This window comes from Tinamus guttatus, unplaced genomic scaffold (assembly GCF_059628265.1).
Source record: "Tinamus guttatus ecotype Peru unplaced genomic scaffold, ASM5962826v1 Tinamus_guttatus_pri_ptg000083l, whole genome shotgun sequence".
Taxonomy (NCBI): domain Eukaryota; kingdom Metazoa; phylum Chordata; class Aves; order Tinamiformes; family Tinamidae; genus Tinamus; species Tinamus guttatus.
The window spans coordinates 3,912,037-3,939,224 of NW_028288617.1; the positions used below are offsets into that span (position 1 = coordinate 3,912,037).

At 36.3% G+C, this 27,188-nt stretch overlaps 1 protein-coding gene across 1 annotated transcript in view; it reads left to right on the forward strand.

Moving 5' to 3' along the window:
- ANOS1 (anosmin 1) overlaps positions 1 to 18,371 on the forward strand; it is a 119,797-nt gene extending 101,426 nt beyond the window's left edge. Inside the window, exons 10-14 of the mRNA XM_088520249.1 lie at positions 10,550 to 10,644; positions 12,735 to 12,906; positions 14,181 to 14,401; positions 17,279 to 17,420; positions 18,109 to 18,371. Of these exons, the coding sequence (XP_088376375.1) occupies positions 10,550 to 10,644; positions 12,735 to 12,906; positions 14,181 to 14,401; positions 17,279 to 17,420; positions 18,109 to 18,167 (689 nt within the window). The 3' untranslated portion in view covers positions 18,168 to 18,371. The remainder of the gene's footprint in view (positions 1 to 10,549; positions 10,645 to 12,734; positions 12,907 to 14,180; positions 14,402 to 17,278; positions 17,421 to 18,108) is intronic.
- Positions 18,372 to 27,188: the final 8,817 nt, after the last annotated feature.

A 27,188-nucleotide genomic window follows, 5' to 3' on the forward strand; every position in this document is an offset into this window, starting at 1 on the left:
TAGTAGAACAGATAATGTCCAACTTCTCAAATAGTATGCAGTTTATCAGTGGGACAAATAATAAAGATCTAAAATTTTCCAGAAGGTCAACCTAGCGAGCAGAATGCAATCCTTCTCTGCTGCCAGTGAGAGAATATAGGAGAGTTTCTTCAAGGTCAAAGTTTACTGCATTTCTTCATGTTTCCACAGGCACAATAGAAAACCACCAACTCTTGCCTTTTACCTTCCAGACTTCTGGGTAGGTGGTTGGGGCAGGCCCTTGGTATGAGAGACTTGGGGGCAAGTCCCTCCAATTATTAGTCCCAGGAATTTATTTGGAACAAGTTTTTGCCAGGGTATCAAATGTGAAAGACCAAATGTGAAAAGTTCTGGGCTAGTTCAGAACTAAAGCAGCATTGAGACTGATTTTGATTAGTAGATGCCCATCCATGTCTGCCGAAGGCAGACTCTGGCTATACTAGAATGGTTTGATCCGGTACTTTGGTTCTTGCACTTTGCATGGTTGATTCATATACAGCTTTATTTTAAAATGTGGCTTCAGTAATAACATCTGTATTTCCACTACCTCATTTTCTGTTTTTCTTATTATCTCCTGACCTTTTACCACAATCTCTGAGTTACTGTAACATCAATTGCAGAATCTTGGAAATAAAACAGACTGACTAGGGTTGTCTGTAGTAACGTCCTTTGTTAGACTCTCTGACAACTTACAAATAAAATGGCAAGCTTTCTACTCTGCAGTTCTTCTCCCCTTTCCACACAATTATACCACGTCCTGTGAAAAAATCCTTTCATATCTTTATGTTATTATAGCCTGCCATTAGTACTGTGAGCAAAAAGATGCTGCGGTGCTGCAGCCACATTTCATGAGTTGTGGTGTGATGACTAACCATGAGCTACCTCAGTTCTGATGTAAACTATTGAAACTATTGAAAACTATACTTAGTTTTCAATCCAGAGAAGGTTAAGCTATCAGCAATATGTCATCATGCTTATGATGAAGGGGGTTTAAACTAACAAATACCATTTTATAATTTGAATAGACTTTCCTCCACATGCCAACTCTTTCTTTTAAACCCATATTGTTTAATTAGCCTAGTTGATTAACTGGCCATAAAACAAGTTGCATAAACCTCATAGACAAAGAAGGAAACGGGAGCATTTGAAGGAGTAATTAGAGTGGGAAGAATGACATCAGAAAGGGTGTGAATATGTCACAGGTACACTGATGGTGAATAATGAATTTGAAACACCAATTACTTTGGCTTCTATGACAATGAATTAAACAAAATATCTGCAGTGGTCCAGACCAAACATCCATCCCACCAGGTATTCTGTTCTTGACAGTGGCTGGAAGCAAATCCCAAAGGATATAAGAACAAGGCAAGTAAATAATAAAACTTCTGCAGATTATTCTTCCAGTCTCAGACAACTTGTAGTTTCCTAAGCCCAGTGTGGTCTCAGTGCATTTAGTTAATCTCAGTGGATTTCTTTTCCATAACTGTGACCAGTATCCCATTAGGGACATCTACAACATCCTGAGTTAAGAAGTTCCAGAGTTTTAAGTACTTATTGCATGAAGAACCTCATCTTTTATTTGTTTTGGAGCTGCTTTCTAGCTTCTTTTGAATACCAGTTTTTATATTGGAATTGGAATAAACCATCAAGCTCTATTCACTTTGTCTGTATGCTTATAATTTTACATACATTTCTCCTGTTTTCTCTCAGTTAATTTTCTCCTCAGTTTAACCAATAGTTTTAAAATGCTTATTGAGGACCTACATATTAATGTTATTAACTCTATGAATAACAGTTCAGGAAAGCAACTTGTGCATTCTCTGAATATCCAGCTTAAGAGCTCGTTGGAACTTTCTACATTCATGCAAACCCATCCACACAGCTCTCCTTCACATACAGTATGAGAAAGAAGGGCGTAGCAAGTGAATCTCCACATCTCCTCCCAGGGTGTAGTTACTGTGTTTGTACTTAGCCTCTGGAATGGGGAAGAACTCACAGATTCCTTTCTGGGCTTCGCAGTACAAGAGGGATGTGGAAAGAGTCCAGTGCTGCTGGAAAGAGTCCAGCGCAGGGCTACAAGGATGATCAGAGGCCTGGAATATCTGCCCTATGAGGAGAGGCTGAGGGAGCTGGGCCTGTTCAGCCTGGAGAAGAGAAGGCTGAGAGGAGACCTGATCAGTGTCTATAAGTACCTCGAGGGAGGGAGTGAGGAGGATGGTGCTGGCCTCTTTTCAGTGGTGGCCACCGACAGAACTAGAGGTAATGGCCACAAACTGAAGCACCAAAAGTTCCACAGGAACTTAAGGAAAAATTTCTTAACAGTGAGGGTGACAGAGCCCTGGAACAGGCTGCCCATAGAGGTTGTGGAGTCTCCTTCTCTGGAGATCTTCAAAACCCGCTTGGACGCCACCCTGTGCCACGTGTTCTAGGTGACCCTGCGTGTGCAGGGGGGTTGGACTAGATGATCTCTAGAGGGCCCTTCCAACCTTAAGCATTCTGTGATTCTATGATTCCCTCAGTATAGCCTACCTACCTAGATTAAGATCAGAAATTGTCAGTGTTACACAGAAGGCTAAAGTAGACTACCTAGTGACATTTTCAATAGATGTATAGCCATATTGAGCCTTGGGACTTACTCTTCCTTTTCTTCCTTTTTTTTTTTTTCCTTCTATTTTTAAATGCTTAGATGCTTTGTTTTAGATGCTTTAGATGCTTCTGTGAAAATCTGGCCTTGAGAGAATAATGTAGGAAGTCTCTATTCAGGCTGTAGGCAGGTAATTCTGAGACTTGGAGCTTCCCATGAAGCAAACTTCTGTTAAACAGCAAATGAGAATGAGATACTGTTGAATTCACTTTATATAGGGTGGTGTGGGTGGGCAAGGGAATGAGAGCAGAGGTAATCCAATTTAGTGAAGGTTCGAAACTTAAATAACTCAAAACAAACATCCTTAAACCTTGAGGCTTCCTAGGTCCAGATAGGGAAATAAATACTGTGGCTGAAGCCCATTTTTAAATTACACACTGCCTTTTAATATCATTTTTGGAAAGGGTTATTGTTGTATTACACACAGCATGCATTCTATAGAAAGAAAGTTTGCTTTAAATGGCAAAATGTGAGCAACAAAATATTTGCAATTTAAACATGGCTGCTTATATTCCATATAAGAGCAGGAAATAGTGTAGTTTGGCTTGCTGAGAACTGTTTATTGAACGAAGTTTAAATGTCAGCTGAGGGTTTTGGTGTTTATTTTAATCATATTGCCTGAATAGATGATTATTAAAAAGTTTTTTTTTTTTTTTTTTTTCCCCAGAGGTGTCATGAGTACCATGAGTTTCATAACCAAACATTTAACATTTTGGGTTTTTTTTTTTAATTATTCCATTGGATGAATCAGTTCACAGACAGCTAAAGAACCAGGGCTGTTTTTATTCCAGTCTTTTAATAGAGCTTATCTAAAATGACCGAGACAGAACACATGAACAACATAGTTAATCGGGGAAAGGAGTGCAGAGAGGATCCCAGTGCAGTAGGTCATTAATGCAGCATAATTAATTAAAACAAAATTGACTTTACCTGTCTGTACTAAGATTGAGAACTCACTTTGCATTTGCTAAACTACCTTATCTAAAATAAGATACTTCGTATTGTCATTATCATTTCTTGTCCTGTTGATGGTTTCAAGTTTTAGATGTTAGCAAGACACTTGGTGATTCCCAGAGGCAGAGTGGCCTGTATGGTAAACCAATGCATGAATAAACAAATAAGTGTTATGATCAAGTACTAGCCGAAATAACAGGGCTCAATACTCAGATAACTGAGGCTTCTTTTCAGCACTGCTGTTTCTGCAATGTGACACTCTCACGTGTAATAAATGCCATGTAACAGTAACTAACACTGCTTGATTTATTCATTTGGCTTTTATTCATATTTAAGCATTTTCAACATATTTCTTTCCAACCTTTTCAACAAATGAGTTTTATTGGAAAAAGTGTTCATGGTAACCTGCATGTTACTGAACCATGCTTACATGGATGATAATGGTGGCGTGGTAAGCAGCTGAATGAAAATCTAAACAGGCAGAAGACGATATATTTCATCTCAGATATTGTCATAGGGTCTTTTCATGTGGATGTACAGGCAGACTGAATTGCACGCGGAACACGGCAGTTCTTCCATGTGTAAGAAGAGTGGGTTGGAAGTAGTGCTGTGTTTTGTTATACCCACACCTGCAAAGGTGTATCAAAGTTTGCATAGTATGAAAAGGAATTGAGGGACAGATTATTACTATTTCTTCAGGAAGTCTTCGACTTGTGCACATCTTTGGGCACTTCAGCAATGGTACAAAAAAAATCTTTATGCCAGGGATAACACAACTTCACCATTTAATGCAAGATAAGAATTTTTGTCCTGGATGGTAGGTTATGTGATACAGCGTTTATACACAGTTCTTCAAATTTCTTACTTCCTATTAATCTTAAGACAATCAAAGATCTAGACACAAGTTCAGGAGCACCTTTTAACTCTACCGTGTATGGTCATCAATGTCTTGATCCTGTTGGATACTAAACATTCTGGCCCCGATGCATTAGCTACACTTAACTATTTAAATCAACACGATTAGTCACATGCTTAAGTGCTTTGTTGAATCAGGGCCAGAGTGCTCAGAAGCTTGTAAGGTCAACCCCCAGTAAGAGAACAGAAACAAACACCATGTGGCCAGTCACAAATAATTATTCCTGGTGGTTGTATGAAATATCACAGCTAACAGTTTATAAAAAAAAAATCAAAAGTTAACTACATGCAGAACAAATTTTCTTACTGAATAAGTTCACAGGAATTAAAATCTGCTTATGGCGGATTTTAATTCTGAAGAAAGGTTAGGTCCGAATGAAGACAGTAGGTTTCCATATAGCAAATTATCTTCTATATTTTGATAATGACCCCTTTCCACAGTTAGCAGTTAGTTACTTCAAATCCTGTCGCTATACAAAGATCAGCTTGATGTTACTGTGTTTACTGATGCCAGGCTTTTGCTAGGATTTTTTTTTTCTTTTTCAATTAAACCTTAATTTGAGCTGCTGCTGTTGAACAAGTGTGCTTTGAAATGGTTGTTTTCCATCAAGCTCCATTTGGTTTCTCTTTCTAGTAAGTTTCCATGATTCAGTTCCCCACCTAATAGTGCTGTCACAGCTGGCATTAAGCAGCACTTTTCTACCAACTTGCAGAAAGCCATCATCCAACAACCACCCCTCAACCAGAGTAACATACAAATGTAGAGCTGTACTGCTTTTACAGAAGGGAGCATTATCATTATATCCTCTTGATGGTGTGGAACAGAGGTAAGGAGCTACAAAGTGCTTTGCCTAAAGACATCCTGCAAACTGGTTGCAGAACTAACCACAGTACCCACAGAACAGGATACTGCAATGTCCATGCTGCAAGTTGAAGGAAGATAAGCTGATAAATACTCTCTTAAATAAATCCGTTTACATCGTATCTTTGAGTGATATGATGTTGTTGCTATTTTGGTGATGTTTGGTTACATGAACAAAGTTTACTATAGTTTCTGCCCTGCTATGCCAATTTTCTAACTACAAAGCCAACTTAAGTTCCTCGTGATTGTCAGTTTGGCACCCTTCTGCAGCAATATGTGTACTATAAAGCAGAATAAAGTGTTTGAAGCAAGAAAGGAGCTTTCTGTAGTAACATGGCAGAAAAAACTCCTCACATTAGATGAATTATTCACATGGCTGGCAAGGAGGGAAACTATAGCAAAACAGATATGCGGGATATGTGGAAGATGTTGGCAAAGAGAAGGAAGAGAGATTACTTCAGTTAGCTTATTTTCAGTAAACTATAGAGTCATTTAAAGCAGAGATTCCAGTTAGAAAAGGTAGCAGTGTTAACTGATATAGTTCTGGGGGACTTTTCTAAATTGGACTAAGAGTTTCAAATTCTTTGTGGAGATTATGGGTTTTAGCAGATGTAAAATGTGTGCCTAGGGTAGTCCTATTAACTGTTGCATAACCACGACTTCACATATTTTGCAGTACTTTAAGCAAAACATTCTAAACTAAGATGCTTAACTTGTGCATATGAACTTGAACTTTTCAAAGTACATAAATGCATCTATCTGTCATTTTCATTAATAGGATTTGGATTCTGGGCGGCTTTTGCAGCTTTTTTTTTTTTTTTTTTAAGAGAGAGAATTTTTTTTTCCTCAAGAATTTATCTTTTAATTCTTTATTGAAATGAAGCTAAAGTTTTTAGGTTGGAAGAGAGAAGAAGGGAAACAAATCTGGCAAAGAATGTCTTCATAAACATAATTGATTGCAAAATAGTTTTGTGGAGATATTTTATTTAGGATTAAATGCTTTTCTTGGTGAAACATAAGAGTCAGAAGCATCTTTTTAACAGGCTGTACATCACTCCCAGGTCAATACATTTCTAGGTTGAGAATCGAGATTTCTTTCCAGCAAAGCTAAATGCATACCCTTGTTCAGCAAAAAAAAAAAAAGGTAAGTCTATGTGGCGATTTTTGGCCATGCTTATGTGACGTCTTCATAGGAATGTTTTCATAAGCCTAGGAACTCATTTTTATACTTTAGAAAATATGCAGAGAATCATAGCCAAAATTACTTAATATCGGCTATTAATTTCTTCGGAAGAAATAGTTCTGTGCAACCGTCTGAAACATCTAAAACTCTTTAGGTTGGGCAGCTGAAGATTATATCACAAAGTTTAAGAAAATTTTAAAGTCGCTTGTCTGTTTTGTTTATTTTTTGTTGTTATTATCTATTTTGGAGGGTAAAGAAACCTGAAAGTAGAAGAAAATGAATAAGTTAGCTGCTGTAAAAATCCTTTAAGGAGTTCTTACTTAAGTGGCTAGTCTGTTGACTAATGTTGACCTAGAGCTGCTGTAATGAGTGCTAGCACTTAGTATGTCCTTCAAATTCAGTACTTCTATGGAAATTATATTTTCAGTTCTGGGAATCAGAGTAAGTTTGCTGCTTGTGCGTGGTATATCAGTCTTTTCGGGGTCAATTGGTGTGGTTTCTAACTACAATAAAAAAAATGAAAAAAAGCTATAAAATAGTTTTCTAATAAGCAAAAAATCAAAAGAACTTCCAACTGTTAAGCTGGAGCTTGATCACTTGCAAAAAGTGTTTTATAATATGATACCTGAAACATCAGGGAACTGGAATAAAGGACTCTGGTGATTACTTCTCAGTGTTATGTGCTTTTTATAGAGGGGCACAACTTTCTGGTAAAATTGGCAGAAATCAGTCTCATTAGGTATTGCCTCTTCCTGTTAATATTAACTAATCAGCTGACTTTTAAGATGTGGCTTACTGGCACTGCTGTAGATTACAGCGTATTAAAATCACCTGGTCTTAATTCTGAACCATTTTCTTTGGTGATAAACACTGTCGTTTAACTAGACTGCAGCCTGATTCAGTTGTCTAGTACCTGTTGATGAATTTGTTATCGAGAGTTGAAAAAAATAAAATTATAGTCATCATCTCACTAGGAAACCGTGTATATTGGAGAAGGGACGTCTGGAATAAGCTTTTTTGCTTGGGCTAGAATCAGATGTATACTGTTGCATAAAAACAAAACTCTAGAATCATGAGCTTTCTATAGAGTAAGCAACTTCATGATTTTTTCTTCCTTTTTTTAAGCCTATTTGGATTATTCCATATAGCTTGAAAAAGAGAAGAAAAGAACATTTCTAAACCAGTCTTGTTATTCAATATGCATACTTCATGCATTCGTATACACTTGAAGTTTTCAAGGCCTCTAATAAATCAAAAATGTTTTTCCTTATTCTATTATTGAAAAGATTTCTATTTCAAATAGGAGCTACTTCCCAATCATATTTCAGTTTTACCACCCAAATTACTCAGTCTTTGAACCCTGATAATTATTTTTAAGAAGGAAAATGGTTTTGTTATTTTCAAATCTTTTTCTTTTCTTCTTTTTAACAAAATGCATTTAGTATGCTTCTCTTCAAACCTTTTAGATAACAGTAATCACAAAGGAGAAATTGAGAACTGACGAAGTCAGTTCTTGAAAGTTCAAGACTTTTAGTCTTGAAAGTTCAAGTTTAGGGAAGTTAAAATAAGAACTATTCTAATGAAAAGCTTGAGTAAATTTAACTGTTGCTGTCACAGTACATTTCAGTTGATTGCTAATGTATGTTTGCATATATATACGCAAAAACCTGATGAAATAACTTTAGTTACATATTCACTGGCAAAATAAAAAAGAAAACCCCTTTTTTCAGTATTAGTTATTATCGGAATACCATATGCAAGGACCATCAAATAAAAGATTTATTTTTTCATTTTGTTTAAATAAAAAAATACAATGTTGTAGTTATAACATATCCCATTTCAGTTCTAACTGACAGGAGTTGGAGGAGGAAAGTAGGAGGAAAATTGTTTTTGATCTTTTCTTGATTTTCTAACTCAAATAGAAAAGCTTATTAGAAATGAAAGATGTTTGTGAATGAGTATGAGTGAAGGTTTGTTAATGGCAGAGAAATAGAAAGGAAGGAACTACATGAGAACAGCATCTGGATATACTGGTGAAAAGCTCATATAAGAGAGAAAGAAGGAGCTGCAGCCATATCCAAACAGTCTTCTGTTTTGCCAGGAGAAGGACATACAGAAAAAAAAAAAAAAAAAAAAAGAGAGGAGACAACCTATTCAAATATATTTCTGTAGAGAGGCTTAATAAAACTCTGTATTTGTATATCTGGATACTGAACTGTTGTAAATTTTGGATGCTTGGTATTTATCTTTCACTAGTTGCTCAGGTTATAGTGGCTCAGCGACATACCCAAGATGTAGGTCTTCTCTAGTTCTTGATGTATGGATAGTGGTAAATCTTGAATGTGAATCAAAGGTGCAGTGATTAGTTTACAGACTGAGAAGTGAAAATACACGATTAGTAGCCTTACAAGGAGCAGCAGTCTATCTTACATATGATTTAAAAATATAAGTAGCTGACCACCAGATAACATGCAATCAATAGGCGATTCGCCATGTGGTCATTTTGTACAGGCAGTGCATGGCTAATATAGCATGATTAATAGAGCAGCACAAAGTTCCCAGGTCCCAGGAAACCAGGTGATGGATTGTATGTCCTGTGTGTTTGTCCCAGGAGAGGGGCACAAGCAGGTGATAGGCAATAACTGAGTGAACTGGAACAGCTGAAATCAGATGAAACCTATTTGGAAAGGCACTGTGAATGTGCATCCGCTCCTGGCACATCAGGTGGGAAAGCCCAACAATCAAGTGGCAAGTACAAGTGAAAGCACATTCATGTATTTATCTTTAAATGGGAGGGAATGATCACGAGGCAGCTTGTTATTTCTTTATAAATTTGTTTCTGAAAAAATGCTGAGCTTCTAAAGAAGTCATGCAAATAATTAGCGTGAATGTTATGAAGACAGCTGCTACACAAATCCTTTTCAAGCAGCCATTTAATCAGTCCTTTTACCAGAATACCATTTGAGTGAATTTCAGACACTACTTATTTTCTCTTTAATTTATAATCCCTGCCTTGTGCCTCCAAATTGCTCATAGCAGTTTAAAGGCAGATCAATCTTCAGGCTTCAAAGATATTTGTTTTCTCTTCTGAAACCCACAATCATGTACTTGGCATAAGCACCTATGTCATACCAAGTTAATTAGTAATAACAGATATGTAATTTTGCATACCCTATAGATAGAGGAGAACTAACTCCAGAAAAAATGACAGGAGATATTTGCACTACCTGATGAGTTTTTCTTTAGTATAATTCTTAATTGCCCTTTGCTTTGCTTCCTTATGCAATCATTATTAAGAAAAGCAGCTACATATTATTATGCCTGTCCCTGCAATCATATGTAGAGCTCTCAAAAAATGAAGAGCTGGAAATTGCTTTAAAATTTATATCATTGATGCTATTATAAGTTTTTCCTCTGATTTTAACAGGAGCAAACTCAAGCCTTTAGTATTACACTGAAGAGGGAAGATTAGATTTTATTTGGACAGCTAGTGAACAGGTCTCATTATATATTCGGAAAGGACAAAACTCAGGGATTTGTCAGCATTTTCACACATCTCCAGGCATCAGTTTCCCAAGCAGTGCCAAGCAGCATAATTGTGATGCACTGGAAATATGAACAGTCACAGGCAATTGGCATTCCCATCATTTGCAGGATGTTTAGTAGCAGCAACACTGAGGTATTTTTTAAAATACGCTTGTTACTAGATACTTACTTCTGAAAATGACTGTTCTTATTTTTAACGTTATCTCCATTGTGTTGATGTGTTAAATTATTGTATGTATGATATTTTCTACTTTTTATTAATAGATGCTGAGGAACAAGTGAGGAGCTGACAACTCTAGAATACTTTACACTGCTTCTATTTATATTCATTTATATATTAAAAAGAAAAACAGAAAAGTGGCAAATGCATAAACGATAATTATGACATATCTTTTCCTTTTTTTTTTTTTTTTTAAATATCATTTAGATACCAGCATGAATCAATATCAAGTCCATTGGTTACTGGAGTCCTGTGCACGCAATGACACCAAAGGACTCGGGAAAGTAACTGAGCTGACTTACGTAAGTCTCCACTGAGCCCTTTGCTGAATAGCTTCTGAGCAACAAGAGAAAGGATGCTTCTGTAACATTGTAGAGTATGTTTTATACCATATTTCATGAAAAAGCAAGAGTGTTTCATTTTCCTTTTGTGCAAAAGCTAAAAAACGAGATATTTAGCATCTTTATTTAAAGAAGACCCATAATAAGCTAAAATCTTTGCTCGTTGGATGTTGTTCAGAAGACAAGAGTAAGCAAACAACTTAAAGCCAAGTATCTATGTATTTATATAATATGTAGAACATGAAGTTTAATTCATAATTAAGATTGTAGCACAGTACAAATATTGAGCCATAATAGAAATCAATAAACTACATTTTCTTTTAGACATCCAGGTCAGTTTCATATCTCAAGGAGAATAATAGAGTAGGACAAAAATAGTGAAGAATATTAGACATTAAGTGTGGAAGCAGGACAGAAAACAGAACAGTAATTACAGCATCAGTATAAGCAGCGAAGTTCTATGTAAATACCTAAATTAGCCCCAAAATGTTTTACGATGGCAGTTTTTCATACTTAGTTTGTTGCCAGTGCCATCCTGTTCTGTAACACATTTTCAAACAACATACATCTGGTACATCACATTCAATTTAGTGAAGTATAAAGAACTAAAGAAAATATAATTCACCTTTCTTTCTTACCCTGACCTGTAACACCAGATCAAATCAGTGGAGCTAATGGTATTAAAAGTTGATTAAATCACAGCAAAATATTTCTTCTGCAGCAGGCTGTTAGATTTACCTCTTTGGGGGTCAACTAAGGAAATGTCAGAGATGAATTAAAAATGATTGTGACACAATATTATTATCAGTAACAATGCTTCAATTTATGCACATTGAAGATAGAAAAAAGTTAATATTCAATAAGTTTATTTCCACTAAGGGTCAAGAAATACTCATTATACATCTGGCCAAATACATTGTGGGGATGGTTCATTTCTTTCCTTTCAACAATTTTGCAATGATTAGTCCAATACAGGTACCATATTCAAATACTAAAATACAATCATTTGTACAGGAATGGAGTAGGTCTGTTTTTTGTTTGTTTGTGTGTTTGTTTTTTCCTTATAAAGAAAGTGAAAATAGTCTTGTCATTCTTTTAAATGGAAGTCTGTCCTGTTACAGTGTTTACCCAGCATGTGGAAGACAGGGAGTCAGTTCTATTCTCAACCCAATCTTTATGTCGCATTGAAAATATCCTCACAGATGAAGTTTAAATTAAGCTGATTTGGGATAGGCCTCCAAAAAAGAAAAGAGGTTTATGCAGAGGAAAGCTGGAAATTACTGCTTCTAGTGAGAAAGAAAGGTCTAAAAGTCTGTGAAAGACTTGGAACTATAACAAGTAAGGTGTTATAGGACATTTTCCCAGAAAATACCTTATATTTTTCCCTTGAATTTGATTTATGCTAAAGCTTTCAAGCAGTGATTTTCAAAATTAGGCTTTTTTTTTTGTCTTCAGTTTAGTTGGAGAATTATGTTTTGTAGTTTAGCTGTAGAGTTTTTCTCCCCTAACATGCCATGTAAGAAGGTCAAAGTACTTAAAGTACTGAAGGAAAAATAAACAGTGATTCATAATGCCATACTGGACTTCATATGCACTTTTAAAGTTGAACATAGACAAAGCCTGTCATTTACAGCAGCTTAAGTCAGCTTTCTTACATTTATTTAATTCGATTAGCATTTACATCCTCACATTGCTACCCCCACTGCCATCATGCCAGAGAGACTGTTAAAATGTTAGAAGTTAGTTGCTTTGATGCAGCATGGCTAAGGAACTGTGTAGAATTGAAGGACATTTCAACTACCATCCTAATATTTGACTGCTGTAAATAATCATAACATAAGCAGTGTTTGCTTCATTCTCTGAATAAAAGCTATGCTGGCATGTGTTAAACATATCAAGAAAATGATTTTTTTTGAGAAAACTTTTCATCTTCTGCCAGCATTATTTTTCTGTTTCTTTTTTGTTTGTTTGATTGTTGGTTTTTGTTTTGTTTTGTTTTGTTGAGGAATAGAGAGATCTGTTTACAGCATGTGCTCTTTTTCTTGTTCTAGGAAAACTACATCATTCTGAAGGACCTGTCATTTTCTTGCAAATACAAAGTAACTGTTTTGCCTGCAAAATCTAAAGGTCGTTTTAAGGCTGAGAGTGCTTTCTTTGTTACCCCACCTTGCTCTACATTTAAAGAGAAAAACCATAAGCACATTAATTGTCCTGCTGAAGGAGGTAAGGCATGATATGAAGTACTTGCCAGATAGGTTCAAGTGCATTTATGCTCACTAGAAAACCTCTCTAAAAGCAACTCTAAAATGGAATATGAAAGATTCAGAACAAATAAAAAGATAACTAATATTTAGGTGAAAAATCAACTAAAATACAGAGCAGTACGGATTTTGATTAGCATATTGCTTACTTTTTAGTCAGTTGTTTAGTCAAGTGATAATTCTAGTGGACTGTTTGTAAACATAGCATCATATTTATTGCATGGAATTTATTTTTTGAAGAGTTTCCCACTTATATGCATTATACTAACGGATGATAATTGTAACCGTAATTATGATGGCCTAGACCATCTTGTGAACATTTTGCTGTTGAGGCAAGTAGCTTTCTAAGTTTAATTTAGTTTAGATTACTTTTATTTTCAAAAAAGCAAACAAAGCAGCTTTTTGACCTTTGGCAGGAGTGCCATAGTGTTAAGTATAGTATGAAAGGCTATAGCAAGTCCCAGAATCAAAGGGAGATTGGCTGGAAAGAACTTCTGGAGTCATCCAGTCCACCCACCCGCTCAAACAGGGCTGTTGCCAGCACCAGGTCAGGTCAGCTTGGCTTTGCCTAGCCAAGTCTGGAAACCTCACCCTTTAGCTCAAGGGTGGCCCTTCACTGTGAGCCCCTCGCAAGCAGCCACAACACTTCCCTTCTCTGGGGAGTCATCTTAAAAGTCCTTCTACCAACTACTGCCACTGGCTGCTCTCCCCACTCCTGACATTCTCCAGCATTACAGTCATCTTCTGGCAATACTCAGGAAAACTCGGGCATACGTTTATCCTAATTAATGTGCCCCTTTCACTTAGTGTTTTTATAACATCAGTTTTGCTTTTTACCCACATCAAGAAGTTCTGCACTATCCTGTGAGTTTTCTCATGGTTCAAAACTAAAGGTTTTTTTAAGGTCCCATATTCTGAAATGCAGAGAAAGAGCAGGATGGTTGTCTGTAAATGAGGTATTTATACTTTTACATGGCAATTCTGATGCCTTGGGCTTTCCTTTCTGTCACCTCTAGCTGACAGAAGTTGATATAAAATTTGAATTTGGCCCAAAATGCCAATGGTATAAGATAGGATTTGGTTAACATTGAGAAATGAGATGGCAGAAAGCTGGCAGGATCGTGGGTAAGCACAAGAAAAGGAACTCTGTCTGACCTTGGTATGTGAAGTTACACTAATATTTTAAAACATTCTCTCTCAAAGTTTAGCTTATCTTTTTGCTTTCCAAATTTATAGTGCCAGTTCTACCCAAAGTGTTGGCCAAACCCGAGAATCTATCTGCGTCTTTCATTGTTCAGGAAGGTAACATCACTGGTCATTTTTCCTGGAAGATATCCAAGGCAGTCCTTCATCAGCCCATGACAGGGTTTCAAGTTACATGGGCAGAAGTAACCACAGAAAGCCGACAGAACAGCTTACCCAACAGCATCATTTCGCAGTCGCAGATACTGCCAGCAGTAAGTTGTCTGTTAATTTACCTTGCTAGGGGCTTTAAAAGCATGTGCATATGTACCTTGTTCTTAATTTTTAGTGGTGATTCAGATGTCATATACAGTGCTCTCTGGATCTGCAGGCAAGTTAAAGCAGGAAGTGCTTTAATTTTTCCTCCTTATCTGAGATATATCTCAAGCACAGCTACTCTTCTGGATGACACATCAAACATTTTAATGTGCACAATTGTCAAATTAGTAACAATATCTGAGAAGTGCCTGAAGGGATGAAAAGATCATCAGATATTTTTTGCTAACTACAGTTCTGTATAAAAGCAGATTCTTTTGGTGATCAGCCTGTTCCACTTGCTGGTTATTATAGTTTTAATAATTGTTTGGAGTCCACATTGAGAGCGTGGTTGCTTTTAAGGGAATTTTCCTTTCCTCTGTATCATTCCTTGCTTTAAAAAGAATAAAACTCCCTTCTCCTCCTTCTGCTAATGTGCATCATTGTCCCACTGGTAAATAATTTGAAAGAGGACTAGATTTCAGTGTTAATCGAAAGTGTAAGAATGAATAATTTTAATTCTTCTATTTTCTTTAAGATGGCTTTTGCTATTTCAATTCTTCCTCTGGCAGAAGCAGGTGAGAAGTGCTTCATTCACTCTGTTAACCAGATCCACCAGAGTCAAACAAAGGGCTTAAGCAGCTGATCCCAAAGTCTGCTAAGGACTTTGGAAGTTTGGAAGTTTGGAAGTTTCCCAGGTTAACTCCTGGGAAGTGTATCGAGGCAGTTATGTCTCGAGCAGAATTGGCTGCAAATCTTTTCACATTTGGTTCATCAAAGAACGCACAAGATGTTTTCTTATGTTCAAAAAGACTTCTGTGAATGCAAGACAAGGTTCTCAGTTCTGTCTTGATTCATGAAAGCAGACTGCTCTGAAGCTGGGGCCTCTGTGTGTCAAGACCTCTTGTGGAGGGGAGAAGCAAGGCTGTGGACTCTTAAAACTATGAAGCCAACTACTGTGCAGTACTTTGTGTTTTGTGCAGCGTGGTATTTAGTTTGGTCCAGAGCATAGTGGTGCTAGGTAGTGTAGACCCAAGGTAGTCCCCACTAGTTAGGTTCTCAGGTAGGACCATAGTGGATACAGCCTTGGTCCCTTCAGCAATCCACATGACAGGATTACCTTAATTTAGTTACTCACAGACCTCTGTGTGTTAACAGCCACTTTAGCAAAATAATAAAGTTACAGACAATTAGATACTACTTTTCACTGCAGTTTTCATCTTTTAGGTGCAGGAATGTGTTTTATTCAGCATTTCTGTTTCTTTTTTTACGCTTTTGGTCCAATTAGTCTGAAATATACATTGCATTTAATTCAGAACACTCCCTTGCATTGTGTTTTGTTTCAAGTTTTTATATCTTTTTTATGTTTTTACTACTGAAAAGCCTGGAAATTTCATTTACACAAATATATGTCTATCTACCTGTTTATTTAAGGCAAGTGGTTAACTTGCATAAAACTGTGGTTTGGTTTGAAACATCTCCTACGTCTCCGAGGAATGTTACTGCTACCAGAATGTAGGATATTTTATGGCGAGGATCACTCACACGTTCTTGTTGGTAGTCTCTGATTGGTAAGGATCTAATATTTACACAAGCAGGGGCTGAAACACAAAGATTCCAACTCCAGGAGCGTAAGAGTAGTTATGAGTGTATGAGTGTGATGCACACGTTCCTTACTCTCTCCTACCCGCTAAGTATTTTATATGAAGTGAAACAGCTTCAGCAAAGTGTATTATTAGCACCTCCATCCTAGAATATGCAATTATTTGACAGTAAAAATACACTTTTCCCCTGCTTTTTCTCTCCTTCCCTCCCCCTTGCTTTACCTTTTGCTCCGACAGTCAATCCAAATTTTCAGTTATTCTCACAACTCTACTTATGTCCCCCTGCTGTGTGCTATGTCGTGCCTGCCAGAAGAATTTGCCATGCAAATTCCTGGCCGGCTCAGTCTGCCTGGTGGGAGGAACACGCTGGGTGTTCAGCACTGTTCAGTGTCACTGACCCAGCAGTTGATTTCTGGGACTAGTCTGCTGGGTGCTTGTCAAGTCCTTTTCAGCTTGGAATAAGCTGAATCAAGACTTTGATTCCTCAATGCCCTTCAGTCTTTAGTTGTACATACTCACATTTGGGAGCATTTAAAACCTTACTCTGAAGTTATTCTGTGCAGGTATAAGTGACCTCACAGGCTATAAAGCAGTGAAAAGTAAGACCTAGACTGCAACCCAGCATCGTGCCACAACAGAACACAAGGGCAGAACCTCATGGTGTAACTTGGAACAAATCTGCTGAAACCAGTGGAGCCACATTTATTTTCATTAGCTGGAGCAAGGGAGGCCTCTGAATTGCCATGAATTAATTTACCAACCAGTAGAACATACAAACAGATCTAAAATGCAAACAAGTTTATTCAATGAACTTTTGTGTTAAAAAGAATGAATAGGAAATTAAAAATAATATTTATTTCAATGATGAACATACCAATTTTTAAGAACACTACGGAAGAACTTGGATCTCTTAAGCATGAAATCTTAACATAATGATAGAAAGTATAATCTAGGAAAACTACTTAATACATAGGTGAGCACTCAGAACTAGCTGTATTTCAGTTCTTGGACTCCAGCCTTTTATCCATATATTCAAAGCCAACGAACTGAAGATAAACCTGCCCAACCAAATAACACATATGCCAAATCTTTTAAACAGAATTTAAATCAAATACTTTCTGAGTGCTGAGAGTGGCAGTACCTGTTTAACCTGTTAATTGGCTAGAGCGACCAGGTTTTACTTTTAGAGAATTATGTTATGAGAATTAATCTGATTCATTTATTTATTTTCAGGATCATTATGTACTGACTGTGCCCAATCTGCGGCCATCAATGCTATACCGATTAGAAGTTCAAGTGCTGACAACTGGTGGTGAAGGACCAGCTACAATAAAATCATTTCGAACACCTGATCTTCCTCCATTTTTGCCCCACAGTAAGTACTACCCATTTTGGCACAGGCTGGGATATTATAAATCTTCAGTTCTGCCGTGTAAATAGTTTGCTATGCCCTTAGAATCTTCACTGTTTCTAGTAGCATTCCATGCACTTAACATATGGCAACCTATTCTTTTCCATATCTGTCAATGAACAACACTTGAGGCTCATGGAATTTTTTTGTGGTCTGACATCATTTCTTCAATCACATTAATTTGGTTGATGCCTGTATGCCTTGAGATTCAAAGCTAGTCTGTCGCCAGTACTATCTAGGCTTGGGATTGCTTAGTTTCCAAGATTAGACTTTCTTGGATGCATTCAGTTCAGCATGACTATAGGCCTGGTAATATTTAATCAGAGCAAACTTCTTAATGGCTATTTCTAGCATTATAAAAGTTTCTGAAAAGCTTACTGTTCTGAATAGCTTACTGTTGTGAAGTCCAGCAAAAATAAAACAAATTAGTCCAAAAGTCATATCTACTACAATCTTTGTCCTTTAACCATCGTGCTAAAGGTATCTGGAATAAACATGCACATATTTGTCAGCACAGGTAGATCCCTTACAAGCTGAAGGCCTATAGGAGGCCTTATGATATCTTTTTAGTAAGATCTGAAGTGTAGTGGCATCACACATTCAAGGAATTTGCACGTATATTTTCCTTTTTCTGTTGTTGTTTTTTGTTTAGGACCTCGTCTGAAGCAACATCATCCACATCATTACAAGCCACCCCCAGAGAAATATTAGACTGTTTCAAGTGATTACACAAATGACTGAGAAAAAAACTGAGCTCCCACATGAAAGTTAGAAAAACGAACATCTGTAGGAGCAATGAATCCAATTTTCCAGTGGAAGTTACTATCCTGTAGGATCTTTATCTACTTCTATGTAGTTTAGCCATGAAAAATTGCATTGGTACCAACACCAGGATGAAACATACAGCAAGTATCATTTCAATGCCACCACTATACAACAAGCTGAAGATTGCATCCAACTCAACACTTGTGAGAAAATCAAGTGTGTTTATTGTAATGCTTTTTTTGTATTCCTGAGTTTAAAGTAGATTGAAAGGGTGCAGTGTATACAGCTTATCTTCCTGACTTTAATGTTAATATTTGAGAGGTTGTTCTGTGATGTATACGTACTTGTGAACACTGAAGACCAGAACATCAGTGTGTTTAAACTGATAACTTTTACTTAAAGCTTTTCATTTCCCAAGTTTAAACCTTAGTTTATTTATGTAGCTTTTTACCATTAGAGAAAATCTACGTATGCCTGAAATACATAAGTAAAATGAGTGTCAGTAATAAAACCCATAAATTAGTCAGTACTTAATAATTGCAGAATCACCGCAAAGGATACATATGCATTGTCAGTGGTCTCTTCTGAACCTTGGAGATCTTGCATTTAAAAAGTTAATAGTTGAAGTGTGTACATGATAGTTGTACCATTGTAAAGAAACAAATGGTAATTAACATCAATTAACTGATAGATAATGGAAGGATGACTTTTGAAATCCTATTTCTAAATTTTTAATTATTATCTTGAAGAAAACCCCGAAAACCTAAATACTTAAAGTTAACATTTAAGAAATAGAAATTCGGAGGCCCATGTATTATTCAAGTAGCTATAGAGCTACTTTTTGGCTTCTTTGGCTGTGTATCACATACTTCTTTTCCCCATGGATCTTTTTAACAGAAGGATAGATGTATTGGCTCCATGCTAATCTGCTTACAGAAAGAATTATGTGACAATACTCTGGCATCTGGAAATCATTGGCTTATAGTTTATTTTAATGCATTTTTCAAATTTAGGCAGAAGGGTGCCCTTTTTAACCATAAGGGAATGCAGATTGCCTTATTGTGCAATATAAACTGTCTAGTATAATTAGCCACACAGGGAGATATCCTTTGACAGTAAACAGAAACTTCTTGAATTTATTTTCAAGAAGGTGGAAAATATCTGATAATAAACATTGTCCATAAAAGTACTCATAATCAACTTCTAGTGTTTAAAATGTTCAAAATGCTTCTGCATTCTTTGGCACGGATTCCATTGCTCCCCAAATAATCATGCTACTAATATATCTCAAGTGATCAGTAGTCAAAGAAGACAAAGAAGACAAAGTAGCCACGTTTGTACCTTCTACCATCAGGTGCCACATATCTGCCTGAGATATTCAGTGAGAAGGAATTGGATTTTAATTCAATTATATTTTCTGACTTACAATGGCAAATTTGACTTGAAGAAAAGCAAGTAAGGAGACAAGAAATATGTGCCTGAAACTGAGGATCATAGTTATGATTATCATTGTAGAGTACATGGAAAATATTAAAATGTGGTTTGCCCATATTGAAGAAGTTTATAGGTTTTGCTGCATATGGACTGCTACCACAGAGGTTGCAGAGGACTAAACTAATTTCTGAGCACTTGCTCATTCCAGTTATTTTTTACAGTTCTATCTTCTGCGTTACTCTTTTTTCTTTTTTTTTTTAATTCCCATTCTCTTTCCACTTTGCTTACTGTCCTTTTTCGATATGCACCCAATGACGAGGAACTTTTCCAGACAATTTGTATGACTGCATGGCTTGGCCCTTTAACTGTTATTTCAAAAACATTAGGGGTGATGGAGCTTTTAATTCCTTCTTCTACTACTCTGTTATCCCTCCTTTTCCAAAATAAATTAACAAATACACAGATGATCTCTTCTTCACAAAAGGATTATTTTCAATTTTGTCAGAAAGGAAAGGTTTCAGATTTTTTTTTTTTTTCCTGGATGTGAATGTTTCTTGTACACAGCAGGTCTTTACAAAGGAAAAATAGTAATTTGAATCAGACTGGTGTGCAATGCTTCTTAAACATTTAGATTGCACTGGGCATAAATAAGGATAAAAGAAATCTCCTTTTTGCTCACTGAGAGTATGATTCACTGGGATCAGGACAGGAAATTTCCTCAGGCTTCTTTGAAAACTTTTGTCTAAACCTTTCAATCAGAGTCTATTTGAGTTATACTGGAGAAAATCTACAGTGACATGATTAATGTTAATGAAATTACGCTGTATTCAGAGCGACAGTGCTAAGCATAGCATGTGAATGCTGGTCCTTATTACAATGATGCCAAACCCGGTTGGCGAAAAATGGAAAGTTAGCATCCCTGAGTGATCGTACCAGTTTTGATTGCTCAGTGGAAGTCATGTTCTTCTGAAATGGGTCAAAATAATTGCTCTGTTTGCTAATGCTCGTCTCTTGAAACATTCAATTTTAAAAAGTAGTAATATATTTTTGAACAAGATAGAGGTTTTTACTTATTAAAGTAGATTCTGGCCATCAAAATAAATAATTTTTTAAAAAAGCTAATAGAGTGGAATTATATTGAGAAGGTGATTAAGATGTAAATTTATTTTTTTTTCTTCTTTGAATCAGCTTATTAACTCATCTTTCAACGTATAGATTTCAGTGACCCTCCAAAGCATAAATAAATAAATACAAAGGCAAAAATAGAACCATGCCTATAAGCCTATGCATGGATATTCATTTTCTAAATGTGAGTGATTTTGGATCATTCTTTGAATTTAGCAGTGCATATTTAAGCTTTTAGTGCCTAATTCATTAAGCCTTGTTTACTGAATTGCACAGGTTATTGTCCTAATTTTCTAGTCTAAATCCCACTAAGCATTTAATTCAGCGATAGAGTTGTAATTCACTACTTGATTGATAGTTAAAAGATTTATTTTCTCAAATGATGTTGTCTAATACAGATTTAATACAGATATTAGGATATTTTTAGATGCTCTGCACCTTTACACTAGTGTATTGATTTGTCAGGTGACTTCTGGATGAAATGCATTTTGTTTATTTTTATTTCCTAAAGGAGAGTTACAGAATTATGCCATTTTTACTATCTACTTTATGCAACTGAAATTTTTGTTTTCTTCTACAGTGAACATTTGTTAAGAAGGGAATGTTTTCTTCCTGCTACTTCCGTTTTGACGGTTTTCGAGTTGTTCATACAGCAGGGGGAATTAAATAAGATAGAACCTTTGCCATACTACTATGTGTATCATCTCGCTTATTTATCAAAAATATGGCACGTGGGCAATGAACTAATACACATAAGAGGTCTGACTTCTGCGCTGCTGAGCATCCTCAACTTAAATGCCTTTAGAAGGATTTGAAGACGTGCTGTGGCAATGTTGATGTGGATTAAAGTTCGGCAGGGTCATACACAAAGTCAAGGAAATGCTCTTTGCTAACGTGAATGGGACTTTACCATTGATATTAGCAAGAGTGGGTGCAGACCTAAATGGTGAGTAACTTAATCCATAATACTTTCATCTCCATGTTCCCAGATGGATTTGGCAGAGTTTCAGATGAGTAAGCCCTAATTCAGGAAGGTAGGCAGAAAAAAGCTTGTATGTGTACAAAAGTCAGTGGGATGGACATACACCTTAAACAGTTAATACTGAGCTGTAGTGATGTCTTTAATAAAGCACGTATTGCAGAATTTGCTTGAATGCTGTCCTAAATTCAGGGCCTTACAGAACAAAGTATGGGACCCAGGCTATTCTAAATTCTGTGTACAGCAGCATAGAAATTTTTATTTTCGTCTTGTGTATATGTAAATGTAGTTGTGCTATTGACTTATTTATTAATTCATTTTCATATACTATGTGCCAAGTATATTCCTACCCTTTTGATTGGTACCTGTGAACATCAGTTACTAAACATAATGTTATGCAACTCTGTGCATTGTAACCAGGAATATGATGCTAATAATCTGTTGCATGTAGTTTTAAATAATTAAAGAACCCTTTATTTAAAAAATGTAAATGAATACCTGCAGATGTTGATGATTATGTATGGTTTTGCATGCCAAAACTCATTGTTCAGTTGTGGGCATGAAATGTAACGGCTCTTTTACCTCTACTGAATATATTAGTGAGGTACAATTTACAAAGTAATTAAAGAGGTCTGTATGTAAAATTTTTCCTTTTTACTTAATTATATTGTAGTAGAGGTAACAGAAATGCTCATCTGTTATCCAATTTGGCTGTAGAAAGTATGTTCCTGTAACAATCATTTAAAGTCAATATTTATTTATGTATGTAATACAAAAAGATTGATCTTGTATGTGTCTGTTATTTAGAGAAAAAAATACACTTGTAAAAACATTTTGTAAAAAAAATGTAAATGTAAAGAGTCTGATTTCTGTTACTCATTATTTTCATGTTTAGAATTTGTACATACTGCTTAGATAATAAACTATCCTACATTGAAGTCCTGCTACATTATCTCCTGCATACAGAATTTATACTTTTATTTTTCATACTTTGGAGACTTAGCATCATCTAAGCCAAATCAGTGTCATGCCAAGAACCTTGGCTACATCTACATCTCATTGTATATAAATTAGACCATTTATGTTAAATTAAATTTAGATATAATTTTATTTTTTGTGCTGAAAATCAAGTGAAAAATGAGACCCAAACAGTTGCCTTCCCTTCTCTGTGTAATAGAGTAGTTCATAGTAAGTCTTGTTCATCCTTATTAATAATTAATAACTATTAATTATTAATAATTAAAATGCTACTACGTTTATGGCAGTGGCCTGATCTTGCAAGTGATGATTGTCATAGTTGGGAGTCATGCTGGCCACCCGTGTAGACACACCATATACAATCCATATAGACACCAGGTTTGGAGGACTTTCTATTTTATGCTCCAGTATCCCAAGATTTATATCACATATTTTTAATAAATACAAATACCTACCTTATTGCAAGCATTCAACTTTTTCTTGTTGTCGTAGATGTGCAGTCATTCTGAGAAGTAAGATTTTTAGTAAATCTCTTAAAAATATTTCAGAAAGGGTGTGTCTTTTACCCTCAACTTGCCTAATAAACATTTAGGTTTTTTTTATGTGAATGACTACATAAACTTCAAAATTTCCCCTTTTCACTTTCTCATATCACTACTTTTATTTTGGGGATAGAGGAATTGTTTTTCCTCCTTCACAATGCTTTTGCAATGTCCCATTATTGTAGGGCGAACCCTTAATTTGCCTGATATGACACCATTGATAGGTAATTTGTTATAGTAAATAAACTAATTGTTCTATACAATGTAATTAAAAATATCCATTCATTTTTTTCCTTCCATAACTTCAAATCAATGTTCTATTCAACATTGGATTGAAAGCAATGACTGGATAATGTGGATCATATGAAATAAAGCAAAATTGCTAAATATTGAACAGTACTGATCATTTTGACTTTTTTTTGTAGTTTGTATATGTGCATCTAAAATTGGAATGCACTCAAGAATCCTAAGATTCCAGTTAGTGAAAAAAATCATTTCGTGCAATGAAAGCTCTTTACAGTACAAAAACCCTCTATATTTCTGTTGCCTTCTTACAGGTGCTGTATTGTCATCTCCTGGATAAATGCCAGCCTCCTGGAGGAAGGCCTTGAGCCCAAACACTGGCTGTTTGCCCACCAATGACAGTGCAGCACCTGTAAGGGGAAAAGAAAGTGCCAGGAGAGCGCTGGGAACGTAAATTTTGAAGGAGAGAGCTCTGCTGACCTGAAGGGGATGTGGTCTAACATAAGCGAATTGCTCTATCCCCGTCTAGATCATGTTTGATAGCCTTTCTGCTTCTAGTGAAGGTGCTGGTAGGAACATAGATTACAAGTGATGTTTAATATAAGCTCTGTTACAAGCATTTATAGAGTGCCATGTGGTTCAGAATCTAAAGAATTTATGAGTACTTGCTGTACCCAATTCCTCCCCCATGATGGTGATTTATTCTTGTAGTAATAGTAAGCTTCATATAGAAGGGCTCTTTCTGCTCAAAAGCAGATCAACTTTAGAAATATCAGGCCGTCATTCTTCAGAAGAATTAGGGAATATGTTAGCAACAGATATTCTTTTATATAAATATATTCTAATACATCTGCATACTCAACAGGGCTAACTTGTCCTTTTTACAAGTTGCTCAGTAATATGTTTGGATTCTGTTAAAAATTGTCAATGTTTTACTCTGGGTTGAAGAGTCAAACTGGGTATTAAGCATTAGCCAACACACTTCATACTTTAAACATTTTATTTAGAAACGTTGCCTGATCTAGTAACTGCATAGTTACTAGATGCAGAGTGTTAGGCTTCACTTTCTACCTAAATGACAGAAGAAGGAAGACTGGGGACAGAAGAGTAATAGGTGGCACAGAGACTTATTTATTTATTTCTTTGCAAGAATTTAGTTTCCATCCTTAAAAGCTACGTACAAATATTCAAAATCATCTTTTAAATCTTTCATGAGATTTACTGCAACCCTTGCTTAAAATATTAGTATATTGGATTTTCATTGACCATATCTACAAGCCAAAATCAGTTAGATTGTAGTTCAGAGGACAGAGGAATACACGCATGCACACACATAAACACACAGAAATCGCACAGAACTGTTGGTGGGTGCTGGTAGTTCTCGCAGAGCCCCTTGGATAGCCATTATTTTTTTTGTCTAGTGCTTATTGAATCATACTAAAGACAACTAAGATCTAAATGGAGAGATTTTATTTATTTGGCTAAACCACTTCACAAGTTGCAGTTACCACAGTAATACAGGTAGCTTCAAAGCTATAATGATCCCTAGTGAATGATCCGTATATTTATATTAATTTCTCACAATTGTTTTGTTTGAATTTCTTCACGTTATTTTCTTTTATGAAAAATCACTCTGTTCATTCTTTTTATTGCATGTTCTTTCATGTTCTTTTATGCATGTTCATGCATGTTCTTTCAAAACTATTCAGATTATATTTATTTTTTTTCTATCCTGACAATTGCTATGAAGATTTAGGTTTGTGTTACCTTTCCAATAACAGAAAATAAAGCCATTAAAATAATACACATTCATGTATTCAGAACCAATTTTAATGAAGTGTCCCTTGTCAGTAAAGTCACTTTATTCTTGCTGTAAGATATATCTGCTGCTGAATTTCACTGTGTTTGTTATGGATATCCTGTAGTTTTGGGGGATAGGAAGCTTACTGTCAATTTAAAGAATAGGCTTGCTAGCCACAGCAAATAGTAAAAAGCGTGTAGAAGCACATTGAACTCATGAGTGTCAGCCATATTTGTGTGTTAGTGAGTGCTGCTAAAATAACTACTTATGTTCAGATTAGTAGACTACAGCACCTAGCTGGAGAGCAAAATGATCTTAGTTGATCTGCAAAACATGAGATGTGGATGAATGCCACAATTTTGATGAATAATTTTGATTGCATGATCGGCCTGTCAGTTTACCAAAAAAAAATGAAAAGCAAGAAGCTTATGGATTCTGTAATTCTCAGTTACTAGATTTGGGATGAAGCTCTTATATTGGGAAATCCAAAGCTAACAGAAAATGAAACTTGCACTATACATTACAAGTCTTGAAAAATGGGGAAGTTGTTCAACCAGATTTTTAGATGAATTCATACTGGTTGTTTACAAGCTTGTAAATGGGACATGAATTAGGACTTGAAAGGGAATTTAGCATAGTTGCGAGGAGACTAGGAAAGAGTGGGAAAGGGCAGATCTGCTGCAAACAAGACTGGCACACAAAACTTCATCCTCTAGATGACCTTACCTGAGCAGAGGGGTAGACTAGATAGTCTTTTAAAGTCTCTTTTAAGCTCAGCTGTTTTGTGATTCTGTGGTTTTAAGAACTTCTGAATCCACATGGACGTGTTTTGGCTTGTGGAAGGCTTACTCATAGAAATACCTTGATTTGTTCCATTAACCTAGATACCTGCAGAAGCAGAAAATTCTGGGACCTCAGTGTAAACTCAGCTGAGACACCAGCTTGGTCTAACACTGGCCACTGTTCTGAAACAGTTTTGTGTCTAGTGTTGGTACCAATTGCGCATGGAGCTCCTCAGTTCTTCCAAGATGAAGTATGTCTGAGCAAAGCTTTGAGACATGCTCTTTGGACCTGTGTGGGACTACAGTCCTGAGGTCAAATAATAAAAACGGCTGTCATCGTTTTGTCACTTGTGTGAACATGTTTGCTGCTGTCCCTGCTCTGCCTTTTGTTCTAGTGAGTTACCTACTCAAGTAGTTTTACACTGAGATGCCCTTGACATGCCCTGCTCTGCAGGTCTCAGAGCTTTGTGGTTCTCACATTAAATGGCTTGGAGACTACCCTATCTCACACGGACCTCCACAGACATCATCTAGCACAGTGAGGAGAGCTGTGTGGGTTTCATCACTCTCTCTAATGGTGTTGCTGAAAGGAGGGTGAATGTGTTAGATCATAGAAAAAGTACACTGAGTAAATCAAGACCATTCACACATCACAGTTTAGTGTCTTATTTGCCCCTTCTGGCAAGGCTTAGGGTCCCAACCATAAGTTTTTCTCTTTCTGCGGAATCCTGCTGTACACAGGAGAATAGTGAAAGCCAAACTTTAAAAGTAAGAGACAATATGTGTACAAGAGAAGGTAAGCTAGAGGCTTTATGCCAATTTATCAACAGCCCTAGCACTGGGAAGTTGGGGAGCGGCCAAAGCCTTTCTGCATAGTTGTCTGCTTCCAGTTTTGCCTACAGAGCCGAATTAGCTTCAGCTGAAGGAGGCGCTGCTCTGGCCTTTAGCAACTTAAAGTGAGGCTCTAGCAACAGTGACTTTGAAATATTCTGAAGCTTAGACTTCTGAAATAATAGGTCGTTTTTGTATTCAAAAGAGAAGTCTAAATGTATGACTTGCTGCATTCCAGTTGAAAGAAAGCCA